Source organism: Ramularia collo-cygni, assembly GCF_900074925.1.
Source record: "Ramularia collo-cygni strain URUG2 genome assembly, contig: RCC_scaffold01, whole genome shotgun sequence".
Classification (NCBI taxonomy): Eukaryota; Fungi; Ascomycota; class Dothideomycetes; order Mycosphaerellales; family Mycosphaerellaceae; genus Ramularia; species Ramularia collo-cygni.
This window is the reverse complement of record NW_019716255.1, coordinates 361,216-381,643: the sequence shown is the minus strand read 5'-3', so window position 1 is coordinate 381,643 and position 20,428 is coordinate 361,216. Positions and strand designations below refer to the sequence as shown.

At 51.9% G+C, this 20,428-nt stretch overlaps 9 protein-coding genes; 4 read left to right on the top strand and 5 right to left on the bottom strand.

Annotated features, from left to right (window-relative positions):
• Nucleotides 1-1,193: 1,193 nt before the first annotated feature.
• Nucleotides 1,194-2,465, top strand: RCC_00154 (uncharacterized protein; the record flags this gene model as incomplete). XM_023765310.1 has 3 exons in its annotated part: nucleotides 1,194-1,859; nucleotides 1,916-2,252; nucleotides 2,302-2,465. The coding sequence occupies 3 exons, from the start codon at nucleotides 1,194-1,196 to the stop codon at nucleotides 2,463-2,465; spliced, it is 1,167 nt and encodes a 388-aa protein (XP_023621078.1).
• Nucleotides 2,466-2,805: 340 nt separating this feature from the next.
• On the bottom strand, nucleotides 2,806-4,182 carry RCC_00153 (uncharacterized protein; the record flags this gene model as incomplete). The annotated part of the gene is made up of 1 exon (XM_023765309.1): nucleotides 2,806-4,182. One exon carries the CDS (start codon nucleotides 4,180-4,182, stop codon nucleotides 2,806-2,808), a length of 1,377 nt encoding a protein of 458 aa, XP_023621077.1.
• Nucleotides 4,183-5,449: 1,267 nt separating this feature from the next.
• RCC_00152 (uncharacterized protein) lies at nucleotides 5,450-6,347 on the bottom strand (the record flags this gene model as incomplete). XM_023765308.1 has 2 exons in its annotated part: nucleotides 5,450-6,135; nucleotides 6,200-6,347. The coding sequence occupies 2 exons, from the start codon at nucleotides 6,345-6,347 to the stop codon at nucleotides 5,450-5,452; spliced, it is 834 nt and encodes a 277-aa protein (XP_023621076.1).
• A 241-nt stretch (nucleotides 6,348-6,588) lies between these two features.
• Nucleotides 6,589-9,724, bottom strand: RCC_00151 (related to vacuole-associated enzyme activator complex component (Vac14); the record flags this gene model as incomplete). XM_023765307.1 has 3 exons in its annotated part: nucleotides 6,589-9,294; nucleotides 9,350-9,512; nucleotides 9,657-9,724. 3 exons carry the CDS (start codon nucleotides 9,722-9,724, stop codon nucleotides 6,589-6,591), a joined length of 2,937 nt encoding a protein of 978 aa, XP_023621075.1.
• A 351-nt stretch (nucleotides 9,725-10,075) lies between these two features.
• On the top strand, nucleotides 10,076-10,868 carry RCC_00150 (related to DNA-directed RNA polymerases I, II, and III subunit RPABC1; the record flags this gene model as incomplete). XM_023765306.1 has 3 exons in its annotated part: nucleotides 10,076-10,101; nucleotides 10,151-10,202; nucleotides 10,263-10,868. The coding sequence occupies 3 exons, from the start codon at nucleotides 10,076-10,078 to the stop codon at nucleotides 10,866-10,868; spliced, it is 684 nt and encodes a 227-aa protein (XP_023621074.1).
• Nucleotides 10,869-11,928: 1,060 nt separating this feature from the next.
• On the top strand, nucleotides 11,929-13,825 carry RCC_00149 (related to MFS peptide transporter Ptr2; the record flags this gene model as incomplete). XM_023765305.1 has 5 exons in its annotated part: nucleotides 11,929-12,113; nucleotides 12,166-12,283; nucleotides 12,338-12,709; nucleotides 12,763-13,554; nucleotides 13,616-13,825. The coding sequence occupies 5 exons, from the start codon at nucleotides 11,929-11,931 to the stop codon at nucleotides 13,823-13,825; spliced, it is 1,677 nt and encodes a 558-aa protein (XP_023621073.1).
• A 508-nt stretch (nucleotides 13,826-14,333) lies between these two features.
• Nucleotides 14,334-14,988, bottom strand: RCC_00148 (related to coatomer protein zeta chain; the record flags this gene model as incomplete). XM_023765304.1 has 2 exons in its annotated part: nucleotides 14,334-14,577; nucleotides 14,630-14,988. The coding sequence occupies 2 exons, from the start codon at nucleotides 14,986-14,988 to the stop codon at nucleotides 14,334-14,336; spliced, it is 603 nt and encodes a 200-aa protein (XP_023621072.1).
• Nucleotides 14,989-15,177: 189 nt separating this feature from the next.
• Nucleotides 15,178-17,520, top strand: RCC_00147 (uncharacterized protein; the record flags this gene model as incomplete). The annotated part of the gene is made up of 1 exon (XM_023765303.1): nucleotides 15,178-17,520. The coding sequence occupies one exon, from the start codon at nucleotides 15,178-15,180 to the stop codon at nucleotides 17,518-17,520; it is 2,343 nt and encodes a 780-aa protein (XP_023621071.1).
• Nucleotides 17,521-18,043: 523 nt separating this feature from the next.
• RCC_00146 (related to FMS1-Protein involved in the biosynthesis of pantothenic acid) lies at nucleotides 18,044-20,049 on the bottom strand (the record flags this gene model as incomplete). XM_023765302.1 has 5 exons in its annotated part: nucleotides 18,044-18,281; nucleotides 18,331-18,644; nucleotides 18,698-19,112; nucleotides 19,349-19,652; nucleotides 19,785-20,049. The coding sequence occupies 5 exons, from the start codon at nucleotides 20,047-20,049 to the stop codon at nucleotides 18,044-18,046; spliced, it is 1,536 nt and encodes a 511-aa protein (XP_023621070.1).
• Nucleotides 20,050-20,428: the final 379 nt, after the last annotated feature.

The window sequence follows — 20,428 nt, the reverse complement described above, 5'->3', positions numbered from 1 at the left end:
CCTCAACAGGCTTTTTCGATCGTCGCGAGGCACAGCAAGCAGCAGACACACAAAGGCCTCAGCGGCGGCCTGCATACAAACCAATAGCTTTGCCGTTTTCAGCTTGAAAAACAGAGTTCKGTCTGATATGGCATAGTCTCGCGGGACGTCGCCAACGTGATTGATGCTGCCTACGCATACCGGTGTGGTTAAACTTTCTGTGAAATCCTTTGGACGTCACAGTGGTTGCCAGCGTCCCGGCTTGGCGGATGCTCCCGGATGTGATTCTGTTCGCTGGGCAGAAGACGACAATCTGGAGCGCAGGCCAAAGACGATTCCCGCGATGGAAGGACTCTAGGGACGTTGTGGCTAGTCTCTCGCTGCATGTGCTGTAACGTCGCGTGCAGCGGGTGCTCGAGAGATATGGACAGTTTGCGGCCCTGTAACCAGCCTGGCTCGCCCTCAATCATATAAAATTGGTACTAGATGGGGCTGATTTCTTGATGGGGCCGATTCAAGAAGTGTTGCATTGTGGTATGGGACGGGGACGAGGGGAGTGAAGTGGGAAGAATTTGGAACATCCATGCGGCTTATTAATCTTTGACTTTTATGACTGTGTTTGCCTCTCGTTCCTTCAGATACTTTACGATACTCTGTCATCTCGCAGAGGATATTGGCATGTGACGTAAGAAGTCTACGACACTTCCATTCTCTGGCGCGCTGCCGACCTGTCTGAGGGGCATCGCATTCCTGCGAGACTGCGATGCGCTGCGTCGAGTAACGGCCAGATGTCAATAGCTGCTCATGATATCCTAGTTTGCAGGAGCCGAGATTGCGGGTTTCACGCTCTGTAGTCGGCCTCACTCACAGACGCCGTAGAGTTGAGTAAGTACATGTAATAAGGGAAGTAGGTACCCATATAGTCCAGCCGAGACGGTGCCGTCAGGCACATCGACCTCATCTCTTCGACCCTCATCGTTTGTCTCGAACTCTCACCTTCGGACTCAGTTTGCATCGGATTGGGACAGTTGAGACATTTCGGTCTCTTCGCTTGCCACGCTGCTCTCTTCATGCTCGAACCCTCCCGCACGTTCCTGCCCCGAACACGTGTGTAGCTGCTTTACTGCCTTGGCTCTGGCTTTAGCTCTACCTACCGTGTCCGCACTCTAGTGAGGTGCAACAACCAACACAGTCCACCATCCGGACGCAAAACAATGGCGCGCAAGCGAGACGCCCAGACAGCCGTCACTGCTCCCAGCTCGGAGCTGGGAACTGGCGACTGGACGACGCAATACACAAGCATCGGTCGAGCGATCCGTAAGTGCAGGTCGAAAACAAAGCAAGCCTCACAGGAATACGAGGGTGCGTCTGAAGACGACAATTACGACGATTCCGACGACACGAGCGATGAGATTGCAGTGGCACCTTCCCGTAAGAAGACCAAACGAGCTCGATCAGTCTCTCCAGCGCGATCGATTCCGTCCAATGCCGACCTGGCGGACGCTGGAATGACATCTGATGAAGATTACACGGAACGAAACGATCAGAGCTTGACGCAGAGTCAACGAGTCCCGGCTGGCCATTTGACCGTCAATCTGACTGTCAACATCCCACTAAATCACGATCGCGTCATCACGCTGACCATCGACCCGAAAAACTTCACCGCCCAGCCCGACAAGCTCGCTGAGGCTGCCATGGCCCGAGCGAACACACGCTCCAAGCCCAGACATAGGTTTGCCGGGTTTCTCGACCTGCCTGCCGAGTTGAAGAACATCGTCTATCGCGAAGTTTTGGTCGCCGATAGGCCGATCAACTTCGGCTCGCCTGGTAACTCCTTCAGTCGCACCTCTGCTCTATTACGTACATGCAGACAGGTCTACGTATGTTTGGCCTGCACACACAAGACCGGGCGACACACGGCTGACATCGAATGTAGGAGGAGGGTCGGAGCATACTGTACTCGGAGAACACATTCATCGTTGAGCGTCGCATGGAACGATGTGGCAGCTTATGGACAAGTCAGTGGAATGAGGCTTGCTATCTGCCCACTCGGAAGTTCTTCAAGTCGATTGGCTCCGAAAATACAGCGCTCATTCGCCACATGACCTTGAATCTGGAGGACAGACTCCCTTGCTTGAACACGTCTCTCTCGAATGAGGAGAGACGGTTCGTCAACGATGAGGAGCTCCTATCTGTGCTGAGGCATCTGATCCAACATTCTCAGCTCCAGACTCTAAAATTGCACTTCTATGGGCGGAAAAAGGTCGACCGAGGTACTGTACTCCTCCGAAGTTGTAGTGCCTTGCTGACCTGAGTGTTTAGGTGACGATCGCTTTCTCGCCTACATGAGGCGCATTCATGCTGATTGCGTGACGTTCATCACTTTTCGCGAGCATGAGTACGGCAGGGAATCCAAGCAAGAGGACTGCGTGAAGCAAAGTCTGCTCAATGCATGCACTCGGAAGCACAAGAAGTTTGACGGATAGGATGCATATGCGACCTACTGCTCAGAAAAGTCGTTGAAGCTGCTTTACCCGCGCATGTGTCGAATGAAATGGAGCAGTCTTAATGAAAGAATATGCGAAGCGACAGCTTTCTCGCTGCGTGCACAAAGCACGAGATCCGCACCAGATGGCCGTGGGAAATTTCAGGTGCTTCGAAATCAGTGGCTTTAGTTTTACGGATGTGCTCACCTGCAGAGGGATATAGAAAATTTCAGCATCACCATAACACGGGTATTATATACGTTCGCAAGAAAGGGGTATCTGTATAAATCATCATATCGTTCCTGCGGCTTCATCTTCCACCTCTGTCCAGCCCGTGGACTCAAGTTCCCTCATACAAGATCTGGCTCCGCCTCGTAAAGTGGCTTTTCGACCGAACCTCACTGCCGGCGTTCCAATTCCTGCTCTGTCGATCGAGATCAAAAGGGTCGCTCCGCCTCGAGAACCTCGCCGATGATGAGACTGTATCGACAGAGCATTCCGACGAAGCTCGCGCTCTCAGTTCAAGACAGCTCGGGGAGCGACTTCGAAGAGGATTCAATATGTGGGCCCATGTTTTGCTTGCCGCGGTGGTGGGACGAGGTGCGCTGGATCGCTCTGTCTGTTCGCTTTCGATGGATTGCCCCGTACTTGGGGTACGAAAAGGATCATCAGAAGGTTGTTGTGCCACTTGCACTGTGCTGATGGACGGATATGATTTGAATGACGGCGTGCCTGAGTATCGCGATATCAATTCGCGTGAAAGGATAGGGTCCACGACTTTGATGGTAGGGAGTGGGAGAACTGGGGGAACCGGGGGGACTGGCGGAACTTCTTGTGCTAGCGAATGTCGCTGCGACATTTCTGTCGTTCTCGAGAGTGAGCGTTTCCGGTTGAAGAGCGTTGGAGGGGTCTTTGGGATTGTTTGTGACGTGTTTGGACGTGAGGGATCAGGGTTTGTGCAGCGAAGTTGACCAGCCGGGATCGATTCTCGATAACCCTCACCAGCGCCCAAAGCAAACGGACGCGACCAGTGGCGAGTGTTGATGTGAATGATGCGATCGTCTCTGGTCACAGCTGTACCCGGCCGTGAGTGAACGCCTGCGGCGAAGAAGCTTTTCTCCACTACATGCGGAGTCGGTGTATCTTCTCTCGCTGCCCAGTCCATCCCGCCTGGGTGTTCTGCCTTCTTCCGGCGCCTGCGCAGTAGCAGACAAAGTATCACACCAATGAAAATAAGTCCAGCGATCGTTCCAGTCAGACCGCCGACAATTGCGATCTTATGCGACTTTTGTTCGCCATCCTTCCCTGCAATTGGAATAGCAGTCGATTGTGGCGCTGTGCTTGGAGATGCCATGACGGCGGGAATGACTGAGGAGGATGTCGATGGTGAGACTAAGACAGATGGAAATGCTGTGTGCGTACCAGCCAGTGCTGAGCTTCGTATCGCTGAAGCTGATGATAAATCATGAGAGTTGGAGCTGCGAAGTCCGGATGTTGTTGGCAGACCCGTAAGAGTAGAAGCATGAACTGTCACGAATGTCGTCTGTAGGATGGTCGATTCGAACACTGTGACCGTGGAGAACGGAATGATCCCTGCCGTCATTTTGACTCGCGCAGCAATTATAACGCGGGGAGCGGGTGTGTCGTGGCCATGAGATATCCAAAAGATGGTCGCCAGGATCCAGTCTCCGAGTCCACTCCCAATTCTTGCTACCATCCGCTTCCCACCAAACGCGTTTCGCAAAATGAACAGACACAGAGGGAAGAGATGATGCGAACGAACACGAGAAGAAGGGAAATGTGATCTGCGGACATCCTTGCTAGATTTCTTTGCGCTCTGGGCGGCGCGCACAGGGCGCGCGTGGACTGGGAACGCGGGCACTTACCAAGGTGACAGTATACAATCTATGGTAAACAATAGGTCGCACACTCCCTTCCCGGTACCTCGCATAGGGCGACTCAGTCTCACAATTTCTAGTGTTCCTGCAGGGGTAGAACGATGGTTGGTGGGAGTGCGAAGCCGGTCAGGCGTTTGAGGAGCTGCAGCAGCTGTTCGGCACCTTGGGCGGCTAACTAACTAGGCATGCATGGGGAACAGGAAGCGTCTGGTGCCCCCGGCTCCGACACTCGCWCGACAGAGTACTGAGTGATTTCCGAACAAACGAAGTGTTCTTTTGATTAGCAGTGCGCGAACGATGCGATCCGCGTTGCGCGCAGCTTTGACGGAGGATGGCARGACAGAAATCCAACAAACACCTAACGTTGATGGTGCACGGAGCACGCGTTGTTTGACGATCAGCGATTCGAAGTACCGAAGCCTGTTCGTGGGGTGGAGGGTGGATATGGTGGTCGCTGTGTGCTGCGACTCGCGAAATTCAGAGTAAGATATTATAGCAATTCACCAGGTCTGAATGACTCTCTGCTGATCTGACTCGCAAATATATCAGTCTGTTGTTCTCTCTTCGTCAAAGCGGCAGTTCTACCTTGCGCCGGTCAAGGGCAACGCAAAGCGGATACTGTAGTCGCTAGTGGCATTGATCAAGAATGAAGGGACAGCAGCATTTTGTTGTCATTCCACCTGATGATGGACACTGCTGAATTTCTAGGGGAGCTTGCCACTAAATCATTTCTTGTGTTCCGTAACGCTTCACAGTCACCTGAAGGCGCGGACAGGTAGCTGCGTCGCATACATAAGTCAATCGTAATGAAGATTTCCGTTCTGCTTGTGAAGCGTCGCGTGAACTGCTGCGAGCCTGTGATCGCCTACTCTTCAGATGAACGCATGGATATGATGTTTTCTGGGCGAACTTGAGGGCACTCAATGTGCTTGATGATCGCACGGTGAAAGGCGCTGCTGCCATGGGCGCATGCAGATGGTCATGATCCCACGCCATGCTCGAAATACTCACGCTCAAGCCATAACTTGACATTCAGTATAGTGATACTATATCGTAGGGCAGCAATAGGGTGTTCGATCCAACATTTCAAAGGTCATCAGGGTTGAACGGAGCATCTTCCTGGACAGTCTGTCTCCGCCCGTATCCCTCAAATGCCTCTCTTCTCCGCTTCGCCCTGTCTTCTTCAGTCTTCCGCTCTCGCTCTTCCTCCTCGCCCTTCAACCGCTCGGCCTCGGCCTGCTGCTCGGGACTTAGAACGCTCGCGGGATCGACTCCGCTCTCAATCATCTTCTGAATCCCTGCCAATGCGCCGCGCATGATAACATCGTGGTTTGGCCAGGGCTCGAATGGAAGATCTGCAGGAACCAGCCACGCCTTGTCTGTCTCCCCCATTGCTTTGATCCCAACATTCCCACTCTTCACGTAGGCCGGGTTATCGGACGTGCCCTCTTGAGAATCGCCTTGTGGAGGCGTAGCCATGCCGTTCGCCAGTTGAGCAGCATGGCCATTGGCCTGTTTGGGACGGAGGTCTTCGGGTAGTGGTTTTCGGAAAGTAGGTGGAACAGTAGTCCTTGCGATGAACTTTGCGTAAGCTAGCAGTTCATCGACCTTCACTTCGCGGCGCGGCTCGGTGGTATCAGTGGAAGGAATGGCTTGTATTTCTTTGCGAGTTTCAGCGAGCAATCGGAGAGTGTTTTTGATCGTCTCATCGTGTGACTCTGAAGTCTGGCGAAGTTCCTGTATGCGGGTATAGTTCTTCTGGTGCTGGGTAACTGCATCGCATCAGAAGCCATTGTTTCCAATCGAATGTGCGCAAGTTCGCTAATCATATCATACGCTGCTTGACATTGATGTGCACAGCTTCATCCGCAGTGACGAGCTCGTCCGTGGCCGCGACAGATGGATTGTATGCTGCGATCGAATCCGTAAGCTTCTGCAGACTCGCTTCGACGCGCTGATAGCTCGCTTGAAACTGGGAGAGCATAGCGACAACAATTTCAACGGCGCGTGGGAGATTTGGAGACGAGACAATCGATTGTAGAGTGGAGCGTGAGGTGAAGATGAAGTGAGTACTTTACTAGCGCGTAATTCTTCAGGCACGTCAGGCATTCAGATTGCCATACTTACTTAACTTCCAAGCTGCCAATGACGGAGATGAAAAGAGCGAATTGATGCTTCTGTTGTGGCTTTCATATGCTGTTTATGAAGATACATGTAGACATTGATCATTTCTTGCCCTTTCCCGCGCCTGTGACACCCCGAGCAACACCCCCAGTGAATCTGCCTAAATTGCCCAGACTGCTTTTTCCCTTTGAGTGCCCGACTCCGCCAGCTGCAGATCCTTGTTGGTTGCCTCTCTGAGCGCCCGCAGCGGGCGAGTATCTTCCCGTTGGTTTGTCCAGATTCGCTGACGCTGGATTAGCAAGACCCAGAGACGTCCTGCCCTCCCTCCTGGCAGGACCAGGCGGGCTGCTTTGTGGATCTTCGAGACCGTGAGACTTTATCAGTGCCCGTTGCTGACCCCGCCTCACCTTCTCCTGTGTGGCTCTAAACTTCTCGAGCAGTTCCGTCCACTTGATACCGCCTTCCTCTCGGCTTTTTAGTCGGTTCTGCCGCTCAAACGTGCTGACGGAGCTGGGGGTCGCAGGCGGCGCACCGCGAGTCCCAATGTGCAGATACCCAATCGCGCTCACGCTGTTCAGTCTGTTCTTGAGCGCTGCAAAAGCGCTACTCTGTGGAAGTAGCATGAGGAGGCCATACATGCATTTGTATAAGTTCGGGTGTCTCTCGGGCTCCAGCAGCTGCATTCTGAGRTATGTGAAGACCGGGCTCTCTAGTAGTTGCACAAGCTTGTCGATTTGAATAAGCATGTTTACGGTCATTTCAATCTCGCAGAAGATCTGCAAGAGATTGTAGGCTTGTTCGTACGCTTGTGCCAACAAGCAGAGAGAGAAGGTCGCGACTGAGTTGACACACCACGCCTTGAACAGAACCGTGAAGAAGGTCTGTCCATCTCTACTGTCCAGATTTCTCAGCCGTTTTCGGAGATCTGCCAGCTCAGGTGCAGTAATCAGGTTGTTGTTCAAATTTTGAACCATGATGCTCGCAAACTCCACATCGTCCTCTTCACGCTCAAGACAGTCCGCCATAGTGCGGTAGATCCTCTCTGCCGACAAGGACAAGCACAACTGGCGAATAATAAGGTTGCCCCTTGTCTCGAGCAATCTTCTGTCGGTGCAGAACAGCTTGAGCAAGTTAACCATGAATGACGTGAAATAGCTATCATCGCTGCTTTTACTGATCTGTGAAAGCAGAAGTAGATCTCGAGTCACGACCGCCTCCGCAGGATCACTCAAAGTCTTGAGAAGTGCTGGGAATGTGGCGTCCTGAATCGCCAAAATCTTCCTCGGGCTTTTGCGGTGCAGCATTATGAGCCATGCCAACGCTGCGACGCGGGTTGCCTCATGTTCGTGTAAAAATTGCAGGGTCAGAGCGCTAACAGCAGCTTCATAGTCCAGATCTGGCACGTGAAGAGCGTTTTCAGCTGTCATATCCCCGGTATCGTCGTTTGGGATGGGTGGCTCAGGTGTCGAGACCTGTGAAGGTCGAGAGGCACCATCTTCCAAATCCTCGGGAGTTGGGGGCTTCCGCGTCGTCGACTTGGACACCCCAAGGCTCTCACGCTTGTCGTTACTTACTCCTTCCTTTGGCGGACGAAGCGACGATCCTGTCGGCGCGTTCGTAGAGGCGATCTGAGCTATTTCCCCTCCTATGGCCGTGGTTCCTCCATTGGACCTGGTAGGGTCATCGGGTAGTGCCATGATATGACTGATCAAGAGCTGATTCACTCTGTTTGCAGCTTGGCTCACATGGTTCTTGTCATGCGAGAGCGCTGGGAGAAGTTGGTTGAGTAGCTTTGGGGTGAGGGAAAGTATGTCTTCGGGGCAGATCTCCATGAATGTCTCGATCCACTTGAGCGTGGTGACCTGGATCTCTTCCTGGCGAGACTCCGCGAGGAATGTGACCAGAATGTCAAGGATTCGCTGATAGTCAATCTGTGCGTCTTGACCTGGGATCCATTCGTCGTCCACAACGCCGGCTTCTGCGTAGCCATCCTCAGCGGCAGTCAAAGATGATGCACCGTCGGCGGGATCCTCTTCTCCCGTTGCAATTGTCGGTGCCGTCGCTACCTGCTCTATGTCATCGTTTCCTTCACGATCTATCACAGCGTCGGTGTCAACCTCTTGACTATGCTGGCTCTCCCCTGCCCAGCTTGAGTTGTCGCTGGGCTTCCTGGGAGTGTTGTCGCGGCTTTTCCTGCTCTCCGCAATCTCTTTCTTCACCGCCGCAATCTTCTTGATCTCTACAAGAAACCTGTCTAGTGCGGTCTTGGTTGTCGTGTGGACATCCTCATTTGTGTCTCCGAGAAACCTCAACAGTCCGCCAAGGAAGCTGGGCAAGTATGATACCAGCTCCAAATCCGGTATCTGATCAAGCAAAGTAATCCAAGACACGAGGAATGTCCGGGCGAATGGATTTGTAACGTTGATCCTTTCCTGCAACAGGGGTATGAACCGTGGTAAGCTAAAGGCATGAGGGATGACCATGCTCTGGTCTAGAGAGAAGTCTTGAGACTCTGCTGGTGGGGCGTCAGGTACCAAGACCGATGCGTATGATGCTGCAGACTCAGAAACGATGTCCTTGACGAGACGGTCCAGCAGCTCCGCGCCGTTTTTCACGGAAAGCTCTGTGTCGGCCGCTAGTTTGGACAGCGCATCGAAGACGTCGTTGAAGTAAACGAGGATTTCTCCCTTGGCCACCTTTGCGATGTTGTACATGCTCTCGCATGCATAATAACGCACACGGGCATCTTGGTCACTGAAGCAGGCCAAAACGGGCGGCACTATCTCTTTGAGATGACGTGCTACGTCCTGAAATGCGCAGGTCAGTCAAGTTGTTTCCAGTCGGAGAGACTAGGGATCTTACAGCTCCAAGAGCAATTGCAGCAGCGGCCAGCCCAATCAGACCTCCATTTCGAGCGTGGGGTTGATGCACCGCATAGGCGTACTCATGGCAAAGCTGCCACACAATCTTGGTGATGCGATCTTGATTATTCTCGGCAAGAGCAGCACGTATGGCCGATTCAAGTCTACAGCAAGGATTGTTCAGCTGCTGCTGCTTGGAACAGGCGATGCTTCAAGAGTGTCGTCTTGCGGTGAGGATTGTGAATGCAACGCAGTACTCTTGAGTTGACAATGCCAGCACGCCGGATGGGATACGGGCATGAACTTACTCTAAAGCTCCAGCCTTCCGCTTATCATAGAATTTATCCTGGAGCAGGCGTTGCACGCTGGTCTCCATCTTCCAATATGTCCTCGCTCATTCCCAGAGGTATACTGCTTGCTTTTCAATGCTTCCCGTCTCTCGTAACTCTCGTGTCGACTTGTCCGTCTCTTGCCATGTATTCCGTGTTGTTGGTGGCTTTGCCTGTGATGGACGACACAAAGATTGAGATAGTCTTGTGCCAACGCCCTTTCACGAGCTTGAAGTAGGCGGGAAAGTGACATGGGTGTGTTGGCCGTACCTGCTCTTGCTCGGCTACATCCGCGCGATCTGCAACTAGGGCCAACTCCACCAAATCTTTCCAATACCTAATCGCAAGCCTGCTCATCACTCACCACCACTTCCACACGCATCYCGCTGACATTCAATATGGGCGACGACAACTCACGCGAGCTGTATGAATTCCTCCCCGATTCCCTTCGATTCCCGCTCACATTTCACCAGGTCCCGGCTATGGCGCGTTCTTCGCACGACAAAGCAGATGTGTGTCGACCGAGTATGCGCATAGATCATCGCCCATTCATTTCGCGCACGTGAAAGCTGACAGTCACCCAAGGGCTATGAACTCACCGAAGAAGAGTGCAATATCTCTCTAGACGAGTTCCGTCAACAGTACGCCGACGACTCGGGCTTCCCGCAGCGCACCAAAATGGCTTTCACAGCACGTCCTTCCGCAGCAATGCAGGCGAAATACACACCACTCGCGCGTCCCGGTCAGCCCGAACCAGAGCCACAGATTGGAACAATACACGTCGAGTTCTCCAAYGAGCCTAACATCGGCATCAAGCACATCAAGAACTTCGCACAACTGCTCAACGAGAAGAACTACTATACTGGCATCTTTGTCACGCAGGTCGCACCAACTTCAGCAGCATTGAAGATCATCCCGTCCGTGTTGCCGACCATTATGGAAATCTTTCGCGAGGAGGATCTGCTCGTGAACATTAGCAAGCATGACTTGGTGCCTAAGCACATTCTGCTAAGCCAGGAGGAGAAACGTGGCCTGTTGGAGAGATATCGACTCAAGGAAACACAATTACCACGGATTCGGGTGGATGACCCCATGGCGAAGTATTTGGGATTGAGAAGGGCTCAGGTTGTGAAAATCATCCGGAAATCCGAGACTGCAGGAAGATACGCAAGTTACCGATGGGCTATATGAGGACACTGGTAGGGAGCATTGATTTTCTGAATAGCGTGGTGTATGGCGTATGGCGTATGCGAAGGGAAATCCTGAGTGGGCTGCTAAGTTCAAGTGATGGAGAGGTTGTCGACGTGGAAACGCTGGTTGGAACTAGGAGTACCGGATGTGCCCATGGCATGGAAACGCCAGACTACCCGCTTCGTGGGCCTTCCGTCGCGATGTCTGGGAAGATGCACGGTTGCTGTTCATCGTCACGGGAGACGATCGTTAGCAGCTTCCGTCTGCTCGAAAAGTAAAAGGCCAGAAGGTGGATCAGCATTCAGTCGCATCTATTAGAGGACGTATGGAGATCATGCCGTCTCCAAGCTTGCTCTTCATTGGAGACCGCGTTCGAATCGGAAGAGCGCATCCGTGGGGATCTTCGATCCGCTGCACGCTCGTCTTGTGGAAAGTCGATAATGCCATGGCATTCTATCGACCAATGTCTTCAAAAAGTAAATAGGTGAATTTGATGCCTCGTAATGGAGCTCTCCGTTCGCATGTTTCAACGCTGTGCTCCCGCGAAACGCGCTAGTGCAGTGCCAAAAGCCCCTTCGGCGCGAAACACCTCACTCCACCAGAAATGTTCATACATGTACTATCTTACGCAACAGTGTTACATTTACTTTTAGATTAACCACGATATTATCTAAGGTATCCTCTGGGCACGCGAAATTGGACTCTCCCAATCTAGGTCGCGATTTCCGGAGATTCAAAAGCCAAGCCGCGGTCCAGGCCACTTGTTCATGTACAGTAAGGCAACTCTTAACGTCAATCGCCTGCTTGGATACCATTTCTAAAACAACCCGCGTTGTCGTTCTTCTTCCTGTCTAGCGCAGGGCCCAGCGAACGCGAGGCTCATTGAGCCCCAATCGCGTCAAGCCGTATCAGCATTGCTCTTTGTTGCCTGCTCTACACCACTGATTTGGAACACTACGAGCTCTACAACAGGCAACAAATGTTATCAGCAACATATCCATGATGCTGCAGAAAGCGATTGGTTCTACATGCAGTCTGTTGTGAGCATTTGCTATAGATCATGGACCAGATCTTGCCTTCTTGGACCCGCAAATGGATTGCTGGCATAGACAGGTCTCGAGATCGCGGAGAATATGAGTTAGTTGGCACTACGCTCAGCACTCCTGGACCAGATGTTGGGAAGGATCGAGAACCTTCGGAGTCCGACAGTAAGACTCTAAGGAAGGTCGCTGATCATTTGCCATGGTATGAGAGAAGTCTTGCACATTGGCAGGACATGATGCTGATGAATGTCCAGGTCTACTTTTCTGATCGCTGTAGTTGAGCTATGCGAGCGTTTCACATACTATGGACTCAGTGGACCTTTCCAGAACTACATATCCAACTCCTACCATGATCCAAACGGCCTTCCTGGTGTACGCGATCCCCTCATAGGCTTTGTCACTGTGCGTGGATTGACACTTTTATAGGCGATTGGCTTGAATCAGAGCGGTGCAACTTTTCTCACAAATTTCTTCCAATTCTGGTGCTATCTCACGCCTGTAATAGGCGCTGTGATAGCAGACCAGTATCTGGGGAAGTACTGGACTATCGTATACTTTTCAATTATCTACGCTGCGGGCATCCTCATCCTTTTCATAACCTCTCTCCCAGTTGCCATCGAGCATGGAATGGCGTTCCCTGGGCTTCTCATCGCTATGATTGTTATTGGTCTGGGAACAGGAGGGATCAAAAGCAATGTCAGTCCGCTGATTGCGGAGCAATACACAGGAACGAAGACATTCGTGAGAACGCTGAGTGGAGGAGAACGGGTCATAGTTGATCCGAGCATTACCATCCAGGTATGTACAAAGCTCCAGAAGGACCTTTACACTGCTGACACGCCAGAATACAGCGAATATACATGATCTTCTACCTCTGTATCAACATCGGATCTCTATCCTCTCTGTTAACCACAAATATGGAACTCCACATAGGCTTCTGGTCGGCCTACCTACTCTGCTTCGTTGTTTTTCTTGTCGGCCTCGCCATTCTACTACTAGGCAAGAAGAACTACGTCCTGCACCCACCTACTGGCTCAGTCATCCCTAGAGCTCTACAAATTTGCTGGACAGCCTCAAGAAACAACTTCACCCTACTCACCACCAGCCCTTCCCTGACAGAGCAAGCCTTCATCCAAGAGGTCCGTACAGCCCTCCAAGCATGCAAAGTCTTCCTTGTATTTCCCCTTTACTGGCTGGCCCAATCCCAAATGCTCAACAATCTCGTCTCTCAAGCCGGGCAAATGCAACTCCATGGGATCCCCAATGATATTATGTCCAATATCGATCCACTTACCATCATTGTCTTCATTCCCATCTGCGACAGAATCCTCTATCCATTCCTACACAACAACATGGGCATCGCTTTCAAGCCCATAACGAGGATCTTTGTGGGTTTCATGTTCGGTGCAGCTGGAATGGCGTACGCAGCAGCTGTCCAGAAGACAATCTACAAATCTGCTCCCTGCTTTGAGCAGCCTGGCGCTTGCTCCGCAGGTCTGAGAGAGGACGGCACGACTTACAGACCGAATGAGGTCCATGTGGCGATTCAGGCTCCCGCGTTTCTGCTGATTGGCATGAGTGAGATTTTCGCTGCGGTAACGGGCTTGGAGTTTGCATTTACGAAAGCTCCGGCATCAATGAAGGTGACTTTGATCGTTTTAAACATTCACATGAACTAGGGCGTGCTAACCGATATTCGCTTAGTCCTTCATCATGTCTATATTCCTCCTCACAACAGCCTTTGGAGCAGCCTTGGGTGCGATCATCAGTCCTTTTGCGAAGGATCCGGATTTGTTCTGGGTGTATGCTGGTCTAGCAGCGGTCTGCTTTGCTTCGGGCTGGATCTTTTGGTACTGCTTTCGAGGTATGAATGTGGAGGACGATGCAGTGGGAGCAATTGAGCGTGAACCATAGAGATGCGAGACCAGAGCCCGTCCAAGGTTTGATGAAATAGAAGGTTGCCGGGTCTCCTTTAGTGAATCGACAACAATGCTCGCCAATAGGTAGCTACAGACATAACAAGAAGTAGCCTTGCGGAGAGTCAAATGTCTTTTGACGTTGCAGATGGCGTAAGATTTTGGATGCCGCAGGTAGGGCGGCAATCTTCAATTTCACCGGACCTTGGTTTGGGTGTTGCATCATCAACCACAAGCTCCGGGGCTGAGTGAGGATTTCAAATGAAGTCGGCAACCTCGCACGCCCCACACACTGTGCAACACTACAACTCGCCTGTTTCACGAAAGCCAAAGCCACAATCGACTTGCGACAAGCAGGTAGTCAAGGGAATGATTCATTCGCACACGGCTGATTCATGCCGCCGTGTTCAACGCGTCCGGTCTCCCTGGGGCCGTATCTCATCCAGAACACTCGGCTGCCTTACTCCAAACTCCTACGCTATGCAATTGTCGTGCCGTCAACAAGGCTATAGTCCTTGTCGTAACCGTTCGCCCAGCTTCTGCTTTCCAAATTGATAGATCTTGAGCAGTCCTTCTTCGCTGAGATCCAATCCTTGCATGTTGGGTGCATCTTGCTGCGGTGGTCGGCTCACTCGGCTCGCAATAACGACAGGATCCGTCTCGAGAATGATGCCGTCGTCGACAATCTCGTCTATACAGAGCGATGCAAGATCGTAGTTCTCAATCAGTGYTCGCTTGTCGACAGAATTCCTATGATCAGTTAGTACCAACCATTATGTCTCCCATGGTTATTTGGTCTCACTTGAGCAGGATGGTCAAGCTGTCTCGTAGTGCCAGAACTACGTTGTAGAGCATGATTTCGTTCTCGTCCGCACCTCCCACCACGTAGAGCATGACATCCGACTCCATCTTGAACACGACCACTCGGTTGTCGTAGAGAATGACATCGCTTGTCTGCTTCGCAGTCTTCTCCAGAAGACCCTTTTCAAACGCTTTTTGGTCCTTGACATTCGTGTATGGGTTCGCGCCGGGGTAGTTGTTGCCCTGAGCGCCTTGCGGCATATGCGGGGGATTGTAGTATTTGGCCAGAATGCGGGAGGAGTCGTCGGTCGCGAGGAGGAGGATGGCGTTGACCGAGAACAGAGTCATATTGGGTGCCATGGCTGCGGTTCGTGTGAGATAGAGGGAATCGTGTGGATGGTGTTGTTCAAGCCGGATGCTGTACGAAGTAATAAGGGAAGTGACATACGATTCGATCAACAGACAAGCTGGCATCGCTGGACTACGATCTTAAGCTTGGCGTGGTGGAACTTTCTTCCCCGAGACATCTCGACTGCATCCAACTCCTCGATGCTCACATTTCGCCTCCGTCGCGTGCAAGTCGAGCTCCAGTCGCACCGGAAGTGGCTGAAAACTTTCCATGCCGGGTCGGTAGACCATCACGGGCGAGCTGAAGCCGCATCTTCGACCTCGAGAAGTTTCTCTAGCAGCCATGGATACACCTACCGATATGGACAGACCCAAGATCCTGCGCCTGCGCCCGAGCAGACCCGCTATGTCTCCCCGGCGAAGCAGCGAAAGCAGGAGCGTAAAATCAATCGTCAGTTGGGACGGAGTCAAAGTCATTCGAAGGAGCGGACGGTGAACCTTGGAGCACTTGCAACGCGGTCCGAGCTGTTCGAGGCCGTCGACAGAACCGACATTGTTGGTGTGATGAGTGCCTATCACCGGCTGCCTGAGAAAAAGCCTCTGTCCTCGGACGACTTCTACAAAGTAGCACAATGCGCACATCAGGCTCTCAGGCTAGAGAACCAGAAGCCTCCCCACACCAAACGACGAGAAGAGACAGAGCAGATTGTAGCATTTGCMGAGCTACTTGCTAGGGATATAGGCAGAGGAGACCTTGTGCCTAGTACCGCTGCGCACGTGCACCTGATGGGATTGTTCAAAGAGTCTGGCGCCAAAGACGCGGGTTTGAAGTTCTGGAACTGGCTGCAAACACAAGACTGGTCAGACGAGCACGTTAGTGCAGAAGTCTACGCCGTAGCGGTTGATTTCCTGGCTGTTAACGGCTTTCCGCTGGAGGATCTCGAGGACCTATACCAAAGAGCACTGGTACGGTTTCCTGGCTCCTTCAATGCATACCACCTGTCACCAGAAGCAATTGTGTCTGATCGGGAGAAAGCTATATCCATCAAGGGCATTCCCATGGCCCTTCTGCAGTCCATCATACTTGCGCGGCTCTTACGAGGTGAGTCGCAAAAGGCATATCTCGGACTGGATACTGCTCTGCGTCTCTTTCCTACTGCTATCCCACAACGTGCGCTGCGGACTTTCTTAGATGAGCGRCCAATATCCGAATCGTATACTGTCTTCGCAATGGTGTATCGTGCGGGTATGCATCTTCCTGGACTGCCTTTCAAGGCCTTTCTTTCCAAGCTGCGCACCACGGCAGATTCTAGATCAGCTGCATCTCATTTCTGCTCGGTCCGCGCCATGCTATCGATCATGTATCTGCACCTCGGAGCTTCGGGCAGTCTTGCATCGAACACTGTAGGCGAGCTAGTCATTGCCATGACCCAGATTCTGCGTTTGCCTGAATTCGATGCCATGGAGCGAAAACAGCGCGGCGAGGTGGTTGACTCGGTGTTGGAAATCGTGAGGAAGACCTGGGCGGTGTTTGCTCGCTACGGTGCAGTTCCCACCCTGTCATCGTTCAACTCAGTGATCGCGAATGTTGCATGCTATGGTCGTCTGAAATCAGTTGTAGGTATCGTGCTGGCAGACATGAAGGCACTTGGCCTGGAGCCGAACGACATTACGCGACGCTCCATCATGAAAGTTGGAACCGTCGTACACGACAAAGAATTCGTGACCAAGGCGTGGAAGACCATTGTGGACGCACGAGCGGCGAAGGACCAGAGACCCGACCTGATTGATTTGAATGTTTTCATAAAAGCCGCCAGGCTCTCGGACATGTCTGACTTCGCGGCTCAGGAAGCCCAAAAGTACCGATTCTACTTACCAAAGAATAGCCAAAGTTCGGTTGACTACTATCTCACCAAGCCGCTGGAAGGGGCGTCTCAAATACAGAAGGTCGAGGGATACGCAGAAGATGTTGTCGAAGGTCTTGCGAAGCTTCGTGCGGACTTGGACGTTCTTGATGAGCGGACGCGGGAAAATCCCAGAGTACAAGACTTCAGTAACCAGACTCTGCCCACTATGCTTGTCAAGCCCCCTGTCGTTCTGGCGATTGATGATCAGGCGATGCGCGCAATCTACGATGAATTCACCACGGAGCCAGTCACTAGAACGACGGAAATCTCTGCAGAGGAGCCTTCCAATGCAGAGAACACGCAAGACGCGACGGAAGACATCGCACTTCCCAGGAGTGCAACGAATCTCACATTCGGCACCCTACGATACGAGAGCTGGAAGTGCGTCAACAGTCTGCTTTGGCTCGCTGAGAAGCATGACAAGGAGTATGAAGCTGCTGTTGATGAGGCCATTGCGGCTGGAACGAAACCCCCAACGCGTGAGATGGGTCTTGGAAAGGCTGAGCAAGACGAGCTGGACTCTTTCGGCTTAAGTGATTCTACGGACTCTAATGTTACGCCGCAAAAAAGTGATGCTGCTGCTGTGGAAGCTGCTCGTAAAGAGATCGCGCGGCTTCGTGGTAGGCTTGCTGTGTAGATAGTGTAAGATATGGACTGGTGTACTATATATGTGCGGTCCACTCTTCAAGACTAGTCGATTTGCTTGATGCTCTCATCGTGAGTGTGTGGATTGTGCATCGTCCGGTCTTAGGGTTAGGGTTGGGGTAGTACATCTGTCGTTCATGGCGACATGATACCTTCTACATCGCCTTTTCCTATTCTTTATTGTTGTTGTATTGATTTTATAGTCACGACGAGTACTCTGTAGACAGTGCATAGTCTCCCTACACCGTTGGGGCATGTTTGACTCCATATTGAACGCCGAGAGAACAGCGTTTTATACACAAGGTCAATCCATTTCACGACCACCAACGTTTCACATACAACATCAACGACTGGCGATAAGCGAAGCAAGGTCGAGAATGAAATATGATAGCTCCTTACTATATATTGATAACCACGTAACGACTGTAGAGTTATACCGCAATAGAAACCCTAAATAATGGTTCCTTCGCAGTGGCAACAATCAAGAAATCCCATCAGGCATCAAAAGCTCTCGCTCAGTTGATGCTGACCATATCGCCCCCATCATACTCGATGTCGAAGATCTTCAAGATATTCTTTGCGGCAGTCTCGCCCGTAGCAAAGGCACCGTGAACACAGCCATTGGCGACCATAGTGCAATGCTCGCCGGCGAATTGCAGACGGGAGTCTTTATGTTTCTCCAAGGATGCCATCCAGAGTTCGGGCTCATCGTCTACTTTGTCTGCGGAATAAGAGCCAAAGCCAGCGAGCGGACTACTCTACGTTAGCATGGGCGTGGCATATATTGTTTGGCTTTGCTCACTCTTGAGTCCACTTTGTCGTCTCTACATTCAACAGTCGTGGGAGAGCCTTGTATGGCTCGGTACGGAGCAGACGGAAGAGAGGTTCAAAGAACTTGTAGACTGCCTTCTTGTCCGTCATGGCTTCGATACGCTGTGTCAGAGGCTCGGCGACCTGGACGCAAAGCTCCTTGCTTCCCGTCACGATCCACAAGTTGATGATAACCGTGGCATAGTTCAAGATGCTGTCTACTTCGATGGAACCGGAACTGCCGGAGCTCGCAGAAGTCGAATAAATATCTTCCTCAAGGTCTGGCGGAGATGGGTAGAATACAAACTTGAATGATGGTACATCAGCTATGCATATCGCTGTAGTGAGGTGTGATATACCTGATCGTTGTCCTTGGACCAGAACACATCGTCGAACTCGAAGAAGATCTTGCCTAAAGCTCCATAGCCGAATCGGGATATACCGATCTGCATGTCGGTGGGAAGTGGAGGATTGAACGCGACCAATCCGTGGCGCAAGACCCCCAGGGGGAGGGTAGAGATCACGGCATCGGCTTCAAGGTTGGCCACTTCTCCACTGGGGTCGTGATAGTCCAATGTACAAGACTGAACGCCATCGTAGCTCCAAGAGATACGGTCGACGATCTTATTCAAGTGTATGGTGTCTGGACGAAGAGACTGTGCAGTCMACTTGACGATGTTATCGTAGCCACCTTTCATGTAGAGGTTGCGTTCAGAGATGAAATACGAAAGGTGTTTGGCGCTTGCGAGATCACAGCTGGTGCCAATCCAGAGTCTAGAGGTAGAACGTAAAAATCAGCAGTATTCAAGTAGTGATACTCGTCATGCCAGTCCCAAGTAGCGATACAGCAATCATGTGGTCTATACTGGACGAGACCCACAAGTCCAGAGCCCCTCTGCAACRTTAATATAATTCCACGGCCAACATCTTCTGGAGTTCCAGAGGCACTGATAAGGAGTGCGCCACATACTATGTCAAGCTTTGCGCTTCCTTGGAAATCAATCACTTACTCGACTTCCTTAATCGCCATCGGAGCCCAGCTACGGTCACTCTCGGATATAAGCTCGTGTTTCTGAACGAATGCATTCACGTATTGCGTGACACTGGTATCCGGAGCGTCTGGGAAGGTCTCGTAATACCACTCCGCATTACAGACTGCCTCGTCAGCGACCTTTTTGGCCTTGAATTGAGCGCCTGCTCTTCCATCTTGAGTGTAGTACAGAGGAGCGCCGTCATCGTAGTAGTAGKCCAGCTTCAGTGAGGCAATCAGCTTTGTCAAACGGTTCTGTGAGGTCTCATGCAGCCAGGCCGCGCCTACAGGGGACATACAACTGTCAGCAAAAGAGGAAACAATGTTCCCTGGAGGTGATGAAGCCTTTCGGCCATCAACAGAACCGCACAGGTCTGCAGCTCAGTGTCAGCCACAACTTGGCTATTGACACTAACCGATGTCCCTTGGGATGCCGTCTTTCGTCCTGGTAGTGTGGATCCGTCCGCCGATACGGTCACGACCCTCCAATACCACGACTTCGACGCCGTGGCGTTCAAGAACAGATGCAGCACGCAAACCTGAGATGCCAGCACCAACGATGGCTACCTTGATCTTCTTCTTCTCTATCTTCAGCTCCAGTCCTGGTGGGCTATCAGAGGGCGAGTCTGATAACCCGTTACAATTAGACGGTTTTTTGGTGGTCTCGTATAAATTATCCATGATTTGATACTGCAAAGTTCCATGCGGTTTAATAGGAGGGGTGATGCTGCGTTTGTTGCGTTTGGCGCCGTAATTTGCGGAGTGCTGTACGATGCCTCGAGGGTGCTTGATGCTGAGGAAGAGACGGGAGAGAGTTTCGGCGAGCGAAGGTGGATGTCCCCGATGTCGATGTCACGGGTGCGGGCCTCGATGATCGATCCACTTTTCAAGCGTGCCAAGCACGTGGAGGACCTACCTTAAACGACAAGGCTGACCTATTTCAAGCAAGACTATCCGCTGGTATGTCGGGCTATTGCACAGGACCGATAAGAAAACTCATTTCTAGCCGATGTACCTTGCCAAAAGTTCGAGATAGGTATGCGCGTCACGACCTATCGCC